Source organism: Pomacea canaliculata, linkage group LG7, assembly GCF_003073045.1.
Source record: "Pomacea canaliculata isolate SZHN2017 linkage group LG7, ASM307304v1, whole genome shotgun sequence".
NCBI classification, from domain to species: domain Eukaryota; kingdom Metazoa; phylum Mollusca; class Gastropoda; order Architaenioglossa; family Ampullariidae; genus Pomacea; species Pomacea canaliculata.
In genome coordinates, this window is record NC_037596.1 from 9,280,517 (window position 1) to 9,295,862 (window position 15,346).

Sequence of the window (15,346 nt, forward strand, 5' to 3'; positions counted from 1 at the left end):
TGCTAATTACGGGTTTTAACAAAAAAAATTAGGCCTTGCACTGTTATATTCTCACCTTAACAACAGGTGATTTCTTGTTTACTGTACAGCAACGCCGACTGTCGGTGGCTGATATTCGCTAGTGGTTATGTTGTGAGGCTGACTGTCTTGAACTTCAGTCTGGAGACGTGGTATGATTACTTGGAGCTATATGACGGTAAGGGTAAAACCAAGACTGTAAGTGTTTTCACATTGGTAGGTTTGAGTTAAAGTCAATATCGTTCTATATCATTAGCTGGTTACCATCATTTCAATTTAAAGATAACTAAAACGATATTACTTCACAATGTTCTGATTTTTGACTCTGTAAAAAAGGCTTAAAATCACTTAAACTTAAACACGCGTTTTATTTTTATTTTGTTTATTGTGAATGCTATTCGTGTTTCACTAAAACATTTTTTTTGTTTCATACTGTAAGCAAATATAATGTCTTAATATCTAATTTACGAATGTCAATCGAGGAGTACTTTAAAAAATATTTCTGCGACAGGCGCTCAGCAATCCAGTTCATCCCTCATTATCAGGACCAGTTCCACGCCCTCACAGTCAGTCTTCTACAGCAGTGGGCAGTACATGTACATCAGGTTTTCCAGCGACGGCTCCGTCACGTACTCAGGCTTCAGGCTGACATACGAGGCCATCAACCAACAGTCTGTGCCAACGTCTGTGCCAACGTCTTTGCCAACGTCTGGTCAGTCTTTCTGCCTTCTCAGACTTAATAATGTGGTCAGTAAAATAAATTGTACATTTATTCATATTTTTTCGTTATAGCATCAAAGAAACGATTCAAACACCTTAAGAAACGGGTCAACCAGGCATTTTCCTCCATTTGATGAACATAAATTTGAACTAATTACATGATGACTTTTTGCCGCTAGGACATTGAGTTGTTTATTTAGTACTGATTCTTATGATTCCTTTACTTGTCATTTTTAGTTGCTATATGTTTGTCACGACGCCGCCGGTGCCTCTCGTTTTTCGCTCTCTCCAACTCACCAGCGGGTCGGACAATTGCGCGTGCTTTCGTTTGTTCCAATTAAAGAATGACTCGCCTGTACGAGTCTGTCTGTTTATTGTTCAAAATTACCAACCAAAAAAAAAAGATCCTAACTATAAAAGCAAAACGGTCTCTAACACCACAGTTTTTCCTTCAATCTCCACTTCTACAAAGTACAACGAACAACTCACACACTATAAACTCACTGTCTTGGCAGTCGTTTCTCCTTTCACATTAGTACATTCGATCTCTGATCAGCAAATCGCATTGTCTTGGCAAATGCGTTCACGTCTCCCTTTCCGCTCTCTAACTTTCTTCTTCTTCCACTCGCTAACGTTCTTCCTCTTCTATCTACTCTCAAACGTCCTCTTCTTCTCTCTATTCTCCAGCGTCCTTCTTCTTCTAAAAATGCCCTCTAACGTCCTTCTGCTTCCATATCCCTTCTCAACGTCCCTCCCTCTTACCTCACTATTTCTTTTGACGTCACTATACGTCATTTGTCACGTTCTATTTAGAGAACGTCCATCATTCGCACGCTTTCATCTACACACGCGCCCAGTCCTAGCACTCTGACTAGATCCATGACAATGTTATACATAATTTCCTTTATAAGATTGATTGTATAGTTTTCGTTGTGTGTATTTAGTAGCAACGTTTTTTATGCTGCATTTGTTTTGCATTCCCCAGGTGCTACGACCACATCTACAACAGGACCACCATTAGGTGAGAGTGGGTGTAGGTGGATGTCTCTGCATTTAAATCTAGTGTAGGTGTGATGGGGGCATGTTTATTATATATATATGTATGCAAAGTAGTCACATCGCAGCTGACTATAATGGAATATGCGTTACTGACATTTGAAACAAAATCTTACCACAACAGTAAAACAAATTAAGGGAGACCTCTAACCCTAACCTTGACTTTGTCAAATGGGAATGATGATGGCGATTACTTATGTTAGTCATAATAAGTTTGCAATGTTTACATCACGTGATATTTTGGAATTCAATGATCGAATGTGCAGAACATCCAAGCATAAACTCTACAATCTACATACTCCCACTCTCTTTCTCTCTCTTTCACACCTGAACTTGTAAAGACACAGGACAACAGATGCATATGCCTTAGAATTACTACTAGTTGCATTTGAGTTAATTTTTCATGAGTATTATTAAATCCCCATAATTTTTCTTATTTAATATATGATTGTTTACCAACATTTTTATTTTGTAGCTACAACTGACTGCTAAAAGTGACTTTTTCGTTATAAACATAATATAACATAAATACTGGACATATATTTAACAGGGTATTAACTTATTTCTTTCTCATTAAGCTTTATAGAAAATTTACATTTGTTTACTTACTCGCACGTGTTTCTATTTAAGCACCTCAATCGTTTGTGTTGAGCTGTGTCGAACACGCTCATTAATGCCTCCCTCACACTGTCATTTGATTTTACAATTGTGCTGAAGAAGGATACGACTGATGATATGTTTTTCACTGTGTCACGATGCTATTTGCAGACAGACGGTGTGGAAACCGTCTATGATGATGGTGATTTGGTGCTGGATCTGTGTTTAAGCTTTTTATCACCAGTCGTAGTTGGCTTTAATAACACATGCTCTTGTATAGTTCGCACTGCTGTAGTGTAAATTCTGTTTAACACCATCAGTTATCTTCGTGATAATTATCTGAAGTAGTTACTTCTCTGTGAAGTGTGTACTTCTAACGGGACAACTCTCTCTGCTGTACCTGGGCAAGTCCGTTACCTGACGTCCCCTTACTATCCGTCTGTCTATTCCGGGTGAGTGGCTTCTCGAAAATAAAATGTCATCTATTCACAGACTGTTACTTGCATTAAGGTTTCCATAAGCCCTTATCAATGCATTATTGTAGAAAAAAATATAACAAAACAATGAGTGATTATCGTGCATTATTTATTTCCTTACTCTATTTCAGCTTCATCTCCTGCTCATGGATGATAAATTCTGCCAGTGGCTATGCAATCAAGGCAACTTTCGTGAACGCTACTTATTCTGACTTTTACTTCTACTTCGTGATTTATGACGGTAGGGGCTTGAGATTATCCGCTGAGTGTAACTTTGCGTGTCTGTGTAGCTTGGGAAACTTTCTGAATTGTTGTCTGTGCCTTGCTGATGCAACTTTTTGTGATTTCAAATGGAACCTCAGCTAGTCTTTAACTGGGTTTTTATACTAAAGTCGAACGGATTATTTTGTCTTTCTTAGGTCCGTCGGAGTCCTCCACTGCAATTGCCTGGGTCTCAAGCACGACATTACAAGCCGTGTATTACAGCTCTGGACAGTCCATGTACATCACATTTTTTAGCTACGGCTTCAGCCAGAACTCGTTCTTCAATCTGACCTACGAGGCCGTCAATCAATCGTCTTCTCCTTGGTCCGGTTAGTAACATTTAGCTTAGGGAAAAATTCAGTGCAACGTGTGATACTTGCCCGACTTAACCCATGTGTACATGTGTCTGTATCAACACAGGATTAATGTTTGTTTTGGTTGTGTGTTGACACGAGCTTAAATAAAATCCTCAGATTCCGCGTTATCAGATATAAATAAAGATGATGCATGCAACAGTCTGCTGAGTTTGGACAAATCGTTAATTAGAACATAAACGAAAACGCATGTATAGTGTATATATATATAAACCATACACACATTGTGTATATATGCACGACCATAGACAACTTACCAGTTCAGCCGTTGTAAGCAATGGTAACCTTCAGTTTTCTTGATGTTAAATCTGTTTCTTTATTTTGGTTTTTTTACAGGTGTAATAGTTTCATACTTACTTCTGCCTTAGTGATAATTATCAGGAATGGTTACTTCTCTGTGCAGTGTGTAGTTCTAACGGGACAACTCTCACTGCTGTACCCGGGCAAGTCCGTAACCTGACCTCTCTTTACTTCCCGAGTGTTTATTACGGGTGAGTTGCTTCTTATATAGAAAATATCATTCATACACACACTATTACTTCTATATGAAACTTCATGTTACCGTAAGCTCTTAACATGCGACATTGTGCAGAAAATATAGCAAAAACATCTAGGGCTGTATTATCGTGTGCATAATGTTTCCCTGACATCGTATGTTTTTATAACCTTTGTTATGATTAGCTCACTCGCTACTCCTTTTCAGCTTCATCTACTGCTCGTGGACGATAATTTCTACCAATGGCTCTGTCGTCAAGGCAACTCTCTTGAACGTTACTAATCCTACATCTACTTGTACATCGTGATTATGACGTAGGGACACGAGATTAGCTGATGACTCTACCTCTACGTATCTGTGTAGCTTGAATAGTTTTTGAACTGTTGTGTTGTCATTGCCTCAGGTAAATCTTGTAGATGTCAAAGAACCACTGTGATCTATTTATAATGGCTGATGGTGACCTTTGAATATGTCGTTTGCCTCCTCAGTAGTCAGCCTCATCCCCTTCACTTGCCGGATCTCCAACATGCCATCACAAACCGTGTATTACAGCTCTGGACAGTCCATGTACATCTGGTTGCTACCTACGGTCTTGCCCAAACTCATTCCTTAGTCTCCCTACGAGGCTGTCACCAATGGTCTGTGCCCACGTCCGGTCAGTAACATTAACTGCATTGCAACATGTCATACTTGTAGGACTTTATCCAGCGAATGACTGTTAACACCAAACCATATTAGTCATATTATTTCAAATCTGTATTTACATGCATCTCGAGATGCTTTGTGTTGATAAGGGCTAGACTTAACTTACTGTCCAGGTTATCCGATAGAAATATAGGTGATATATGCAAGACAAGCTGCATCGTTATGCACCCGTGACACTAAAGAACAATGACTAGTCTTTGGGTTATGCGTTATTGTTAAATAGAAGTGTATATGTATGTAGAGACATATGTACCCAAGTGAAAATAAAAGGCATGACCCCATTTTTGAGTAAGGTGTTTATCTACACGTTGTAAAACGTTGCCATGTCGGGGCACACATATTTTACAATTAGGTCGTCCATTTAGTTGATTACATTCAATATTGACCAAAAGCACTTTAAAAGAATCCCAGATCAACTTTCACAAATAAATATTTCGTACCAACCCACAAAAAGTAACTTGAGACAGGCGGATCTCCAGTTACACTTCATGAGACGGTTGCGGTTGGAAAGCTGTTGACCCTATAGAGAGGTGCAAGTGTGACGTACAATAAAACCTGCGAACGAACGGGTAGACCCACTGTCTGACATGTGTGAGTAACATGCCGATCGAATATGTTATTGGTTTGGTCTTTAAATTATGCCCTGGCGTAGATTATTAAAAATATACATAAAAACTACATTTTTATGTTAAAAACCTTACGATTACAAAATCGCTGAGCGACTTTGATATAAAATATTTGCTTAATACAACAATCAAAGAACACATTTAACATTGACATTGTTTTGACTGTTTATCCACAAGGCGAGTGTGAAGACAATGGGTAGATAATATGAGTTCTTCTTGTATCGTTCTTCAGTTGCTTAACACCCTTCTGAAACAAGTTTCTATACGATAACTTTATCTGCCTTATAGTTATGCACGTAAAAATAGTACTGAATGTTTTCCCTATACCTATATTACAAATAAATACACAGTATCATGTGCCTGGAAGCAACAGCCACAACTGCTAGGCGAGTCACGTGACATTTAATCAGTTTTGATTCTCATTATGTGTTTTTCTTATCACTGACAGACATTTATGTGTATAAAGACAATTTGCATTGCTTGTATTTTATATATTTAGCACTAACATTTTGTATTTGTTGTTTGTTACCCAGACACTACGACCACATATACAACAGAAGCGCCGTCGTGTGGGCGGATATCACTTCATTAAGTTTTTGTATGTGTGATAGAGGCAGGGGGAGTGCGTGTTTTTATATGTATATATATATTATTTGTGTGTGTTTGGGTCTGTATGCAAAGTAGCCAGATCACACCCGACTATAGTACAAATGTCTGCATTACTGACATTTAAATCAGAATACATTCACAACATGGAAACAAAACAAGGGAGAGCTCTCACTCTATCCCTCCCTTTGAGTCAAATGGAGAAAAAAATAATGCCATTGGTCAGTCACCATCCAATCATCAAGTAGCGTTGACAAGAAAAAGAGACCATCCCTACTGACCCCTTATCCTCCACAGCCTACAGGTAACGCGGCGAGCAGGTTACCCCCCGCGCTCCGTCAACCTGGTAGACAGGTGTGGGAACCATGACATGTCAGTCTCTCTCTAGAGTCTAGACGTTGACGCCTCTGCCAGCCTGGTGGCACCTTAAACACCTTAAACCGTCTCCTAAGTATAACAACTCTGCAAAAGAGGTTTCTAGCTAGTAAACAATTCACTCTAGACCCTCATTGGGGTCATTGTTTTCTCCCCATTAAGGTTACCACATGACAAGAAACCTTTCTCATGCTGTATTTGTTTTTTATTACCCAGATACTACGACCACATCTACAACAGTGGCGCCATCATGTGAGTGTCGTTTAGGCGGATACCACTTCATTTAAGCCTTGTTTATGTGTGATAGAATTAGGGGAAGTGTGTGTGTTATTATATATCTTTATTCACAACATGAAAACAAAAAAGAGAGAGCTCCATCTCTCGCTTTTAGTCAAATGGGAAAAAAAATAGCAATGCGGAATATGTAGCTGCAAGCGGTATTTCAAGAAAATAATCTTATTATTTGACAAAGGAAAAAGAAAGATTAACACTGACATTATATCTAAAGTCTTTTAACATTCAAAACATCAATGGTCACAATTAATTTCTCGCAATCCTTCAGAAAGTTTTGTTAAGACCCGACAACTGCGGTAATTAATATCGTTCTTTTATAAAAGAAAAGAAGAGACAATGATAGAGACTTTGAAGCACGTCTTTTTTATTTGAAACACCTCTAAGTTCATTGACTGTGCATCTGTCTCGTTTTCTAAGAACGTTCTTTCGCCTTTTTTACAAATTACACGAAGATTCACAAAACATATCCTTACTACTACCTCTTTCCGCCTTTGCAAGAGACTGATGGTTTCTCCTAGGCAAAGGTTGTAAGGAAATGAAAAAAATCTAACACCTGAACTCTAGTGTTTGGACACAAGTGCACTGTTATATGTGAATGACCAATGTACAAATGGTATTGACTCATCGAGCTCTTGTTGTGTCTGTACACAACGGTGAGCTTATTCTTCTTTTCGTGAGAAGCACTGTGTCTCAATACTCTGAATGTCCATTGGCTTATCACATAAACATCCATCGAGTTGGTTTCTTTTGTTTCCCTCCTGGGGTTATTAAATAATAAGACATACGGTGCGAGTAAGCGTTTCTCTTACAGTTAAAAGCTTAATATTATAAACAGAAATACATTTATGTTAAGCACAAATAGTGACTGGTGTAAATCATAGAAATGTGTTTTATTGTAAATCTTGGGAAATAGTTTTTGCCTTTTAATTAATTATGAAACATGTGTAATAATTGTTTTTAAACATTAAAAATGCTAATTATTCTCGGACTATTCTCACAATTAACAGCTCTGTATAAATAATGGTAAGATGAAGAATTTACTTTTCTGTGCAGTGTGCTCTGTCTATGCTCCAACTTTTTATGTTGTACCTGGGCAAGTTGGTTACCTGACGTCTCCTAACTACCCGTACCCCTATAACAAGTGAGTGGATGATTTGAGTAAAATTGTTTCTTCCTTCTAAATGGTTTTATGAACAATTTAACAAGCAATTAAAGAAACAGTATTTCAAGGAACACCAACAGATATTGTGTATAGCAACATTGTGTTGATTACGAGTGTTAGCTAATTAGCGATACGCCTTGCACCGTTATAATCTCACCTTAGCAGCACCTCACCTGATGTCCACAGCAACGCCGACTGTCGGTGGCTGATAACCGCTGACATTGGCTATGCCGTGAAGGTGACTGTCACTGATGTCAGTCTGGAGACATGCTGTGATTACTTGGAGCTATATAACGGTAAGGGTAAATAAGGTTAAATGTAACACGGTAAAAGTTTTTAAATTAGTAGAAGCTTTGAATTAAATTTAATATTGTTCTAAATCATTAACTAATTACCATCAATTTAGAATGGTCTTATCAAAGCCACGTTTTGATTATTGATTCTCCAAAGATGTATTAAAGTTATGTGTTTTCGTAAATTGTATTTTTCATTGCTATATATGTTTGTTAAAACATATCCATGTTTCAAAATCTGCGCAAAAATTACGTCTGAGCATGTCATTTGTTTACATATGTCAGTGGAGGAGTAATTTACTTCTTGATAATTTAAAACACGTTTTGCGACAGGCACCCTGGAATCAAGTACCATGCTCATTGCCAGGATTAGGTACATATCCTCACAGACAGTCTTCATCAGTGGGCAGTACATGTACATCAGGTTTTACAGCGACGGCTCCATCACGTCCTCAGGCTTCAGGCTGACATACGAGGCCGTTGACCAGGAGTCTGTGTCCACGTCTGGTCAGTGTTTTACCTCCTCAGACTTAATAGTATGGACGGTATTTCTCTTTTGTAAAGTGCTCTAATGCTTAGTCTTATTAATTTTTTAACTAGGTTGTATACACACACACATACACGAGTTACACACCCAGTCTACATGTACACACTTTCCCCAAACTTGCCTTTGATATTTGGTGGGGGAAAGCCATTAGCAGTTTTATTACAGATTTCTTTTATCGCATGTATTCAGTAATAATTTAATGAATTTTTCTTTGGGTGTTTGTCTTTCGATGCTTAGCAGTCATAAAAAGTTAAATGTCGCATAGACGATCTTACTTTTTTAAGAGGCATGAACGTTTAAAATTGAAGCTGCAAATGTCAGTACACTTTGCAGTAATCGTGTAAGCTACAGATTAATCAGTGTTGTTATTAAAGGCCAATAATACCAATTAGTTCCTTTACAAACCAGTTCAAAACTATGAATGCTTAACATTTTTTGTTAATGTTTTATAACTGTCACGTGCCCATAACTTTTCTTTTCATTTGCTCATATTTTTCACTGTTGACATATTTTTACCGCTGCACCTTGGAACAAACTTTTCTTTCCTAGTTTGTTCCTAATTTTACTTTTGTGACTAGAGCACCTTCCCATATTCAAATTGCCAACTGATGGAAATAAAGTTGGCCGTTGTCATTGTCATTGTGTCTACACTCACAGTTTGACAACCTTTTGTCCTTTCTATTTGTTATCTTTATATTGGGTTTTTCTTCACAGATAGCATTTATCCTCAGAGTTCGCATTCAAGAATTCCTGTCAGCAATGATTGTTCTCATGTATTTAGAACTCTTTAACAAGTTTTTTTGAATGGATTTATTGCCGTGTGTATTGTTTATATGTAGGTACATAAGATCTGTATATTATTATGACACTTTTCTAAAGTATAACGATAAAGGAACATCTGAGCAACGGAAAAATGAACAACAAATCTAATGATGAATTAAAAAAGAAAATCAAAGACAGAATGCTAGTTCTACCATAATACCCTTTATGCCTTCTTTGCTGTCTGTGTTTTTTCTAATCTTTTGTTGCTGTTTTCAACTGATCCGACGTTTACAACTAAAACTCATTTTACTTTCACTTATATAGCGCGACGGTCTTGTAATATTGTTTATTGAGTGGAAAATAATATGTAATAATAATTAGTACTACAAACAAGAAATTTATGAGGCTCGATTCACTACGTAACTAAAGGTTCAATGAGCATGAAAAATTAAAGGCTAAGGCATATAGAAAACAATATATATATATACACAGACATAGACCAGAATATGTCTGCTAATGTAGATACTTAGAAATTACTCTTGGTTGTACAAATGCTGCTAAGTTCTGGACGCTTGTTATTAGAAATTGTGTACAAGGATATGGGAAAGAGATAATATACAAATACTTCTTTCTGAAGAGATGTTCCCCGCAGCCTTTGTTTTTATTTGTCTCCTGTCTCTGGTTTCGTTTATTAGTTGGTTATGTTTAAAAGTGTCTTAGGGTGTCAGATTCCGTCTCCATGATGACCATTAAATGATTTTCCCCAACAGTGTGTCCTGTCAACGGTACGGCCCTGTCTGCTCTTCCTGGTCAAGTGGATTACCTGAGGTTCCCCAACCACCCGTCTAGCGATTCCAAGTAAGCAGGTCATCTTAAAATCACAGACTATTATTCATATAGTAACGTCTAAGTTTTGTAAAGTAACCAGGATCTAAATATACTTTAGTAACTATCGATGATATTACTAGAGTAACATTACTCACAATATGTTTTATTTGTTTGCAGTAACACGGACTGCAATTGGTTAATCAACTCTAATAATGGTGATGTTGTCAAGTTGACTGTCGTAAACGCCACTTCGGACAACTTCTTTTACTACATCCAGATTTTTGATGGTAAGAGTTTCTCAAATCTCATCGTCAGATGTCAGGATGTGTGTTTGTTGTCCTGTAAATTGTGCTACGGTTAGCAAATGCCATTGACAATCCTGGGTCCAGGTCTTGTCTTGGACACACTATTATTTCTCTTTCTGTTGCATCTGTTTACAAAATGACTGTTTTGCCGTGATATAGCTTTAGTTTCTAGCTTGGCATAAACTGTTCATATTCCCCCTAACCTTGTACTGTAGATCATTCGTTCATAATTAAGGACAACTCTTTCTATATATATATATGGCACACTGGATTATCATATCACAGGTATGTCGGAGTCCTCCCCTACACTTGTCACGTTCTATGGCATCCCACGTCAGACAGTCTACTACAGCTCTGGACAGTACATGTACATCAGGTACACCGGCTACGGGTCTGTCACCAACTCCGGCCTCAGTGTCATCTATGAGGCTGTGAATCAACCCTCCGTACCCACGCCTAGTCAGTACCATTTATCTCGGAGTAAAATAAAAGAAGAAATGAAATATTTTAATCGTCATTCTAGAGTCTGTCTGATATAACTAAAACTATTATTGTGTTATTTACCGACCTTTCGTATGTATATCTGTGCGTATGCATGTTTGCTTTGATTAATGGTGAAATAAATCCTTCAGTCTGCCTGACGGTTTCTGACAGGACTGTAAAAAGGTTCTTTTCGTTGATTTTATATATTTTTCTCCTTAGACTGCCATTAAATGTTTATATGTTATTGGTATATATCGCACTAGTAATATTTTATATTCTTTGCTTATGTGCCTCAATTAACCATTCTTAACCCTTGACTCATCTATTTGTTCATGTAGTTTTGTTTATTTCTTTTAATCTCCAGGTCCGACAGTACCAACTACACCACCTCGATCATCGGGTGAGTCACTTGATATTGGTTCGTACTTTTACGGTAAGTTTTGTGTGTGAGAGTGGGAGAGGAAAAAAACATGAATACATGTATAACTGTCATGTTTGCCTCCTTATGAGGAGCAACACGCATGGAATACTATTTCCAACATATATCAACCTGTAATATCTCGTTTTCAGACCCCTGCACGTGTACTTGTTCATGTGTCTCTACCTGTTCACGCCCATGATGACATCATCAACGACTGATCACATCTGGACTACAGGCAGCCTCAAGCCAATCTCTAGAGCAAAGCAGAGCACAATGGTTCTGATCGTTCAATCAACTTATTTTGTTTTTATTTCTGTTAAAAAAGTAGATTTTCGTGCAGATACGCACTTAATTAGCACCTACTTTAGTGCCCACAGCACATAAAAGCATCAGTTATGATTTGTCATCTATAATAAACACACAGGATACTATAGATTTTTTGTAGACCTTTTCATAATATACATACAAACGTTGTTCTGATCATAACAGTAGACATCGCTTGACATTATGAATGACAAGCAGTATACTGTAGACTATTGTAATTTCTTAGTCTATGGTAGATGTCTTTTTATTCTATCATATACTCAACATACTTGATTTCGAATACAATGATCAATGAATATGTTTTAAAATGTTGCATTATTTACTGTAAACCATCTGAATTTTTTTAAAACCTCCCTTTTGGTAAGAAATGGTGGACATCTCCAAATACGTAACATAGAAACCTCTGCTTAGTGTTGTGGTTGAATTTCCCCGTAAAGTCCATCTTACAAAAGTAAATAAATAAATGCAAGTCGGAGAGGAATTTCGGTTACTTTGTATATGCGTTTGTGACAGAATTGTCATCTTCTTGTATATAAATAAGCTTATGTTCTGGGTCAGTGTTGCTGCTATTTCAGCTGAGCCCGAAGTGGATTGAACTGTTTGTATTTTATTGCTTAATGAGGTAATTTCACGTAAAACACATTATTGATTATTTACTGCTTAAAGAAAAACCTTTAATGTTATATCCTATATGTAGCTAGTGTTATGCAAAATCCCAAATTAAAATTTTGTTAGATTTAACAGTACATCGTTTTCTTAGTTTTGTTGTTGCATGTATATAGCATATTCTTTATCATTTTCCCTGGCAGATATATTCCATTTTCTTTGAAATATTTTGTACCATCTTTACTTGGTTCACCGCTAATATGAATGTTTGTTTGCATGTATTTTTATTCTAGTTTTGTCCAATGAAAAACACCCAACAAATTAAGACTTTTGTTTTTATAGGAGAAGCAATCAATGTATTTATACAATGGTCATAAATGGTCGGTATTTTTACAACGTATATCTCAAAAATAAAAATAAAGCAGTTATTTCCAGAAAAAATGAATGAATAGTAAATAAGGACAGTAGAGAATTACCTATAATAGATTGAAGATTTTTAAGAAACTCTGTACTAAATAAAATGTATTTTCACTAATGGACACGTTACGGCTCGTCAGTCTGAAATCTGTTGAAATCATTTACTCTAGAGAAAAATCTGCGGTAAACTGTATATCAATTGCTTTTTCGTTTTATAATAAATTTGGAGCTACAAGAAAGTACGTGTCAATTGTCATTTTGTTGCATATGTGTAACACTACGTCCTGTGCCACCGACAAACTGTGATTAAAGAACGTTCTCAACGTTCAGTGACGGCCCAAATGCATGTTTACATGTCTGGCGATAATAAAAACAGTCATTCCGTTAAATACTGTGTACAGCAAGTCACACTCAGGATAAAGTGGGATTTCAAGTGAAAGCTCCAGACTTATTTTGAATGCGGCAACTCCCATGATGTCTGGTGCTGCCCGTGAGTAGTCACCGACAGGAAGACAATAGTGGCAACTGATGTACACGCCGCACTTTCCAATCCGCTGAATAAGTTTTACGGTTGACTGGACAGGGAAGCAGATTGTTCTCCTTAACGTGTCAGTGAAGGCAGAAGCTTCAAACGTTTTCCGAAGGACATCAGCGACCTTCACACTCCACGTTAAACTTTGGTTCAAATCATATCTTGAAAAGTATACCTAGGAAGTCTTGAGAAGCGAGTTAAGAAAAACAACCAGCTCTGAACAACACTTAAAAACTATGAAGTAACCGATCAAAATATTGCTGACGGGCAAAAGGACCTAAGGGTGAAGATTCCGTCAAAACAGGCGACAAGACTGTTATCATATTTGTGTTTAACTTATCATAAGTGGTAATTACGATAGAGTGAGGGTTACACACATAAATTGCCAATTCAAAGAAATGAAATGTAGATAATTAACTTGTTTAAAATAAATAAACTTTTCGTGCATTGCAGTTTGTGTCTTGCCTAACTGTCGTCTCTTTATCCATGTTACACTGTGTAAACACTCTGGTCTACAGTAACACAGACTGTGGTCAGTTGATCATCGCCCCCGATGGTTTCGTCGTCAAGGTGAACGTCACTGATGTGTCTCTGGAGCTTAACTTTGACTTCGTCGAGATGTTTGACGGTTGGATTCTTAACTGTGTCATTTGTTCTGATCATTAGTTGAATTTATTAAAAGTTATGAAAATTCTTCTGAGCGATATCCCATCTTACAGGAATTCTTCATATATAAACTTTTACCTATGATTACAATCTCTGTTGTTGCGTCCATTAACATGGGGTTTCGGACTAGCAAATTACATCTATCAGTCTTTCTCATCATTAAGCCTGACATGCTGGAAATGTTTGATTTCACAAAAAAGTTAGAATATGGAGCGATATCTTGTAGCCGGACGTATTATTTCTTTAAATTTTTAATACTTCATGATGATTATGATAAAACATGTCTATACTGACATTCCCTGCTTGCAGCAAGCATAATGCGCTTTGACATAAACAATCTCCTAACAATATATCTGGCACAGAGAGAGAGGTGTGCACAGCACACGTACAGAGATATGAAGTGTCATACACAAATACCGACACATGTGCACACATGAGATAAAGGTATGACAAGAGAGATGAGAAACCACCAGCTATAGGGAAAAGAATATTTAATTAAACTTTCGGCTTTAGAACAGACTTGGAAGTATACAAGGTATTACTAGTGAAAGGTGTTGGTAGAGAAGAAAGATTAGTTAGAATGTGAATGGTTAAAGTACTCGAGTACATGTTGTAATTGTCTCCATACAACATAATCTAAATTAGTTTTCACTTACCACCCAGTTGGCTTACACATGGCGATTATTTATTCCCTTAAAACAAACATTTGTCTGTCACAGGTCTGTCCCCTTCCTCCCTGTCACTTGTCAAGTTGTACTCCATGCCGAACCAGACCGTGTACTACAGCTCAGGACAGGACATGTACATCAGGTTTTATACTGACGTGTCTGTCACATCAAAAGGCTTCAGGCTGACCTACCAGGCGATAACCTTTGGTCAGTACATACTTAGATAAATAAATATCAGCTTCTGTTTGGTGTGTGATCCTGACCTTAAGAAACGTATTAACTAACAGAAAATATTGTTTGTAGACTGGCCGTATAGCAAAGTCAAGCCTGAGAACATAACCCTGAACCTCTTCATGCTGACCTTTTGAACTGTTGACAGACAACAATAGGTTCTTGGCATCTGTTGTCCTTTCCATCCATAAGACTGCATATCGTGTGTCCTGTGTCCTATTAACTGTTCATCCACTTCTGCCGCATTGTTCTGACTCCGGCTGTGTGCGGGCTTGACACACACAACTATTCAAACAGCTGTTTATTAAAGTATTTATGCATCTTGACATTGTATTTTTAATACCAGTATTCTTGTCAACGTTTCCCTTTACTAGATATATGTGCAAACATCCCAGACTATCTCAGTGCTGTATCTGGCCAACTCCTTTACCTGACATATCCCAGCTACCCGTCAAACTATAACAAGTGAGTAGATCATATTCTACTTATACACT

The 15,346-nt window shown here is 37.3% G+C and overlaps 1 protein-coding gene across 23 annotated transcripts in view; it reads left to right on the forward strand.

Moving 5' to 3' along the window:
• LOC112567948 (mucin-5AC-like) overlaps positions 1 to 15,346 on the forward strand; it is a 180,523-nt gene that overhangs the window by 136,369 nt on the left and 28,808 nt on the right. For 5 of the 23 annotated variants that reach the window (XM_025244892.1, XM_025244885.1, XM_025244895.1 and 2 more), the window contains 6 exons: positions 90 to 196; positions 530 to 730; positions 1,724 to 1,759; positions 2,756 to 2,843; positions 2,999 to 3,108; positions 3,287 to 3,460. The exons of 17 other annotated variants lie outside the window; for them this stretch is intronic. In XM_025244892.1, coding sequence (XP_025100677.1) covers positions 90 to 196; positions 530 to 730; positions 1,724 to 1,759; positions 2,756 to 2,843; positions 2,999 to 3,108; positions 3,287 to 3,460 — 716 coding nt within the window. Of the gene's footprint in view, positions 1 to 89; positions 197 to 529; positions 731 to 1,723; positions 1,760 to 2,755; positions 2,844 to 2,998; positions 3,109 to 3,286; positions 3,461 to 3,908; positions 3,997 to 4,208; positions 4,302 to 15,346 lie in introns of all 23 variants that reach the window. One more of the 23 variants, XM_025244900.1, reaches the window with a different exon arrangement.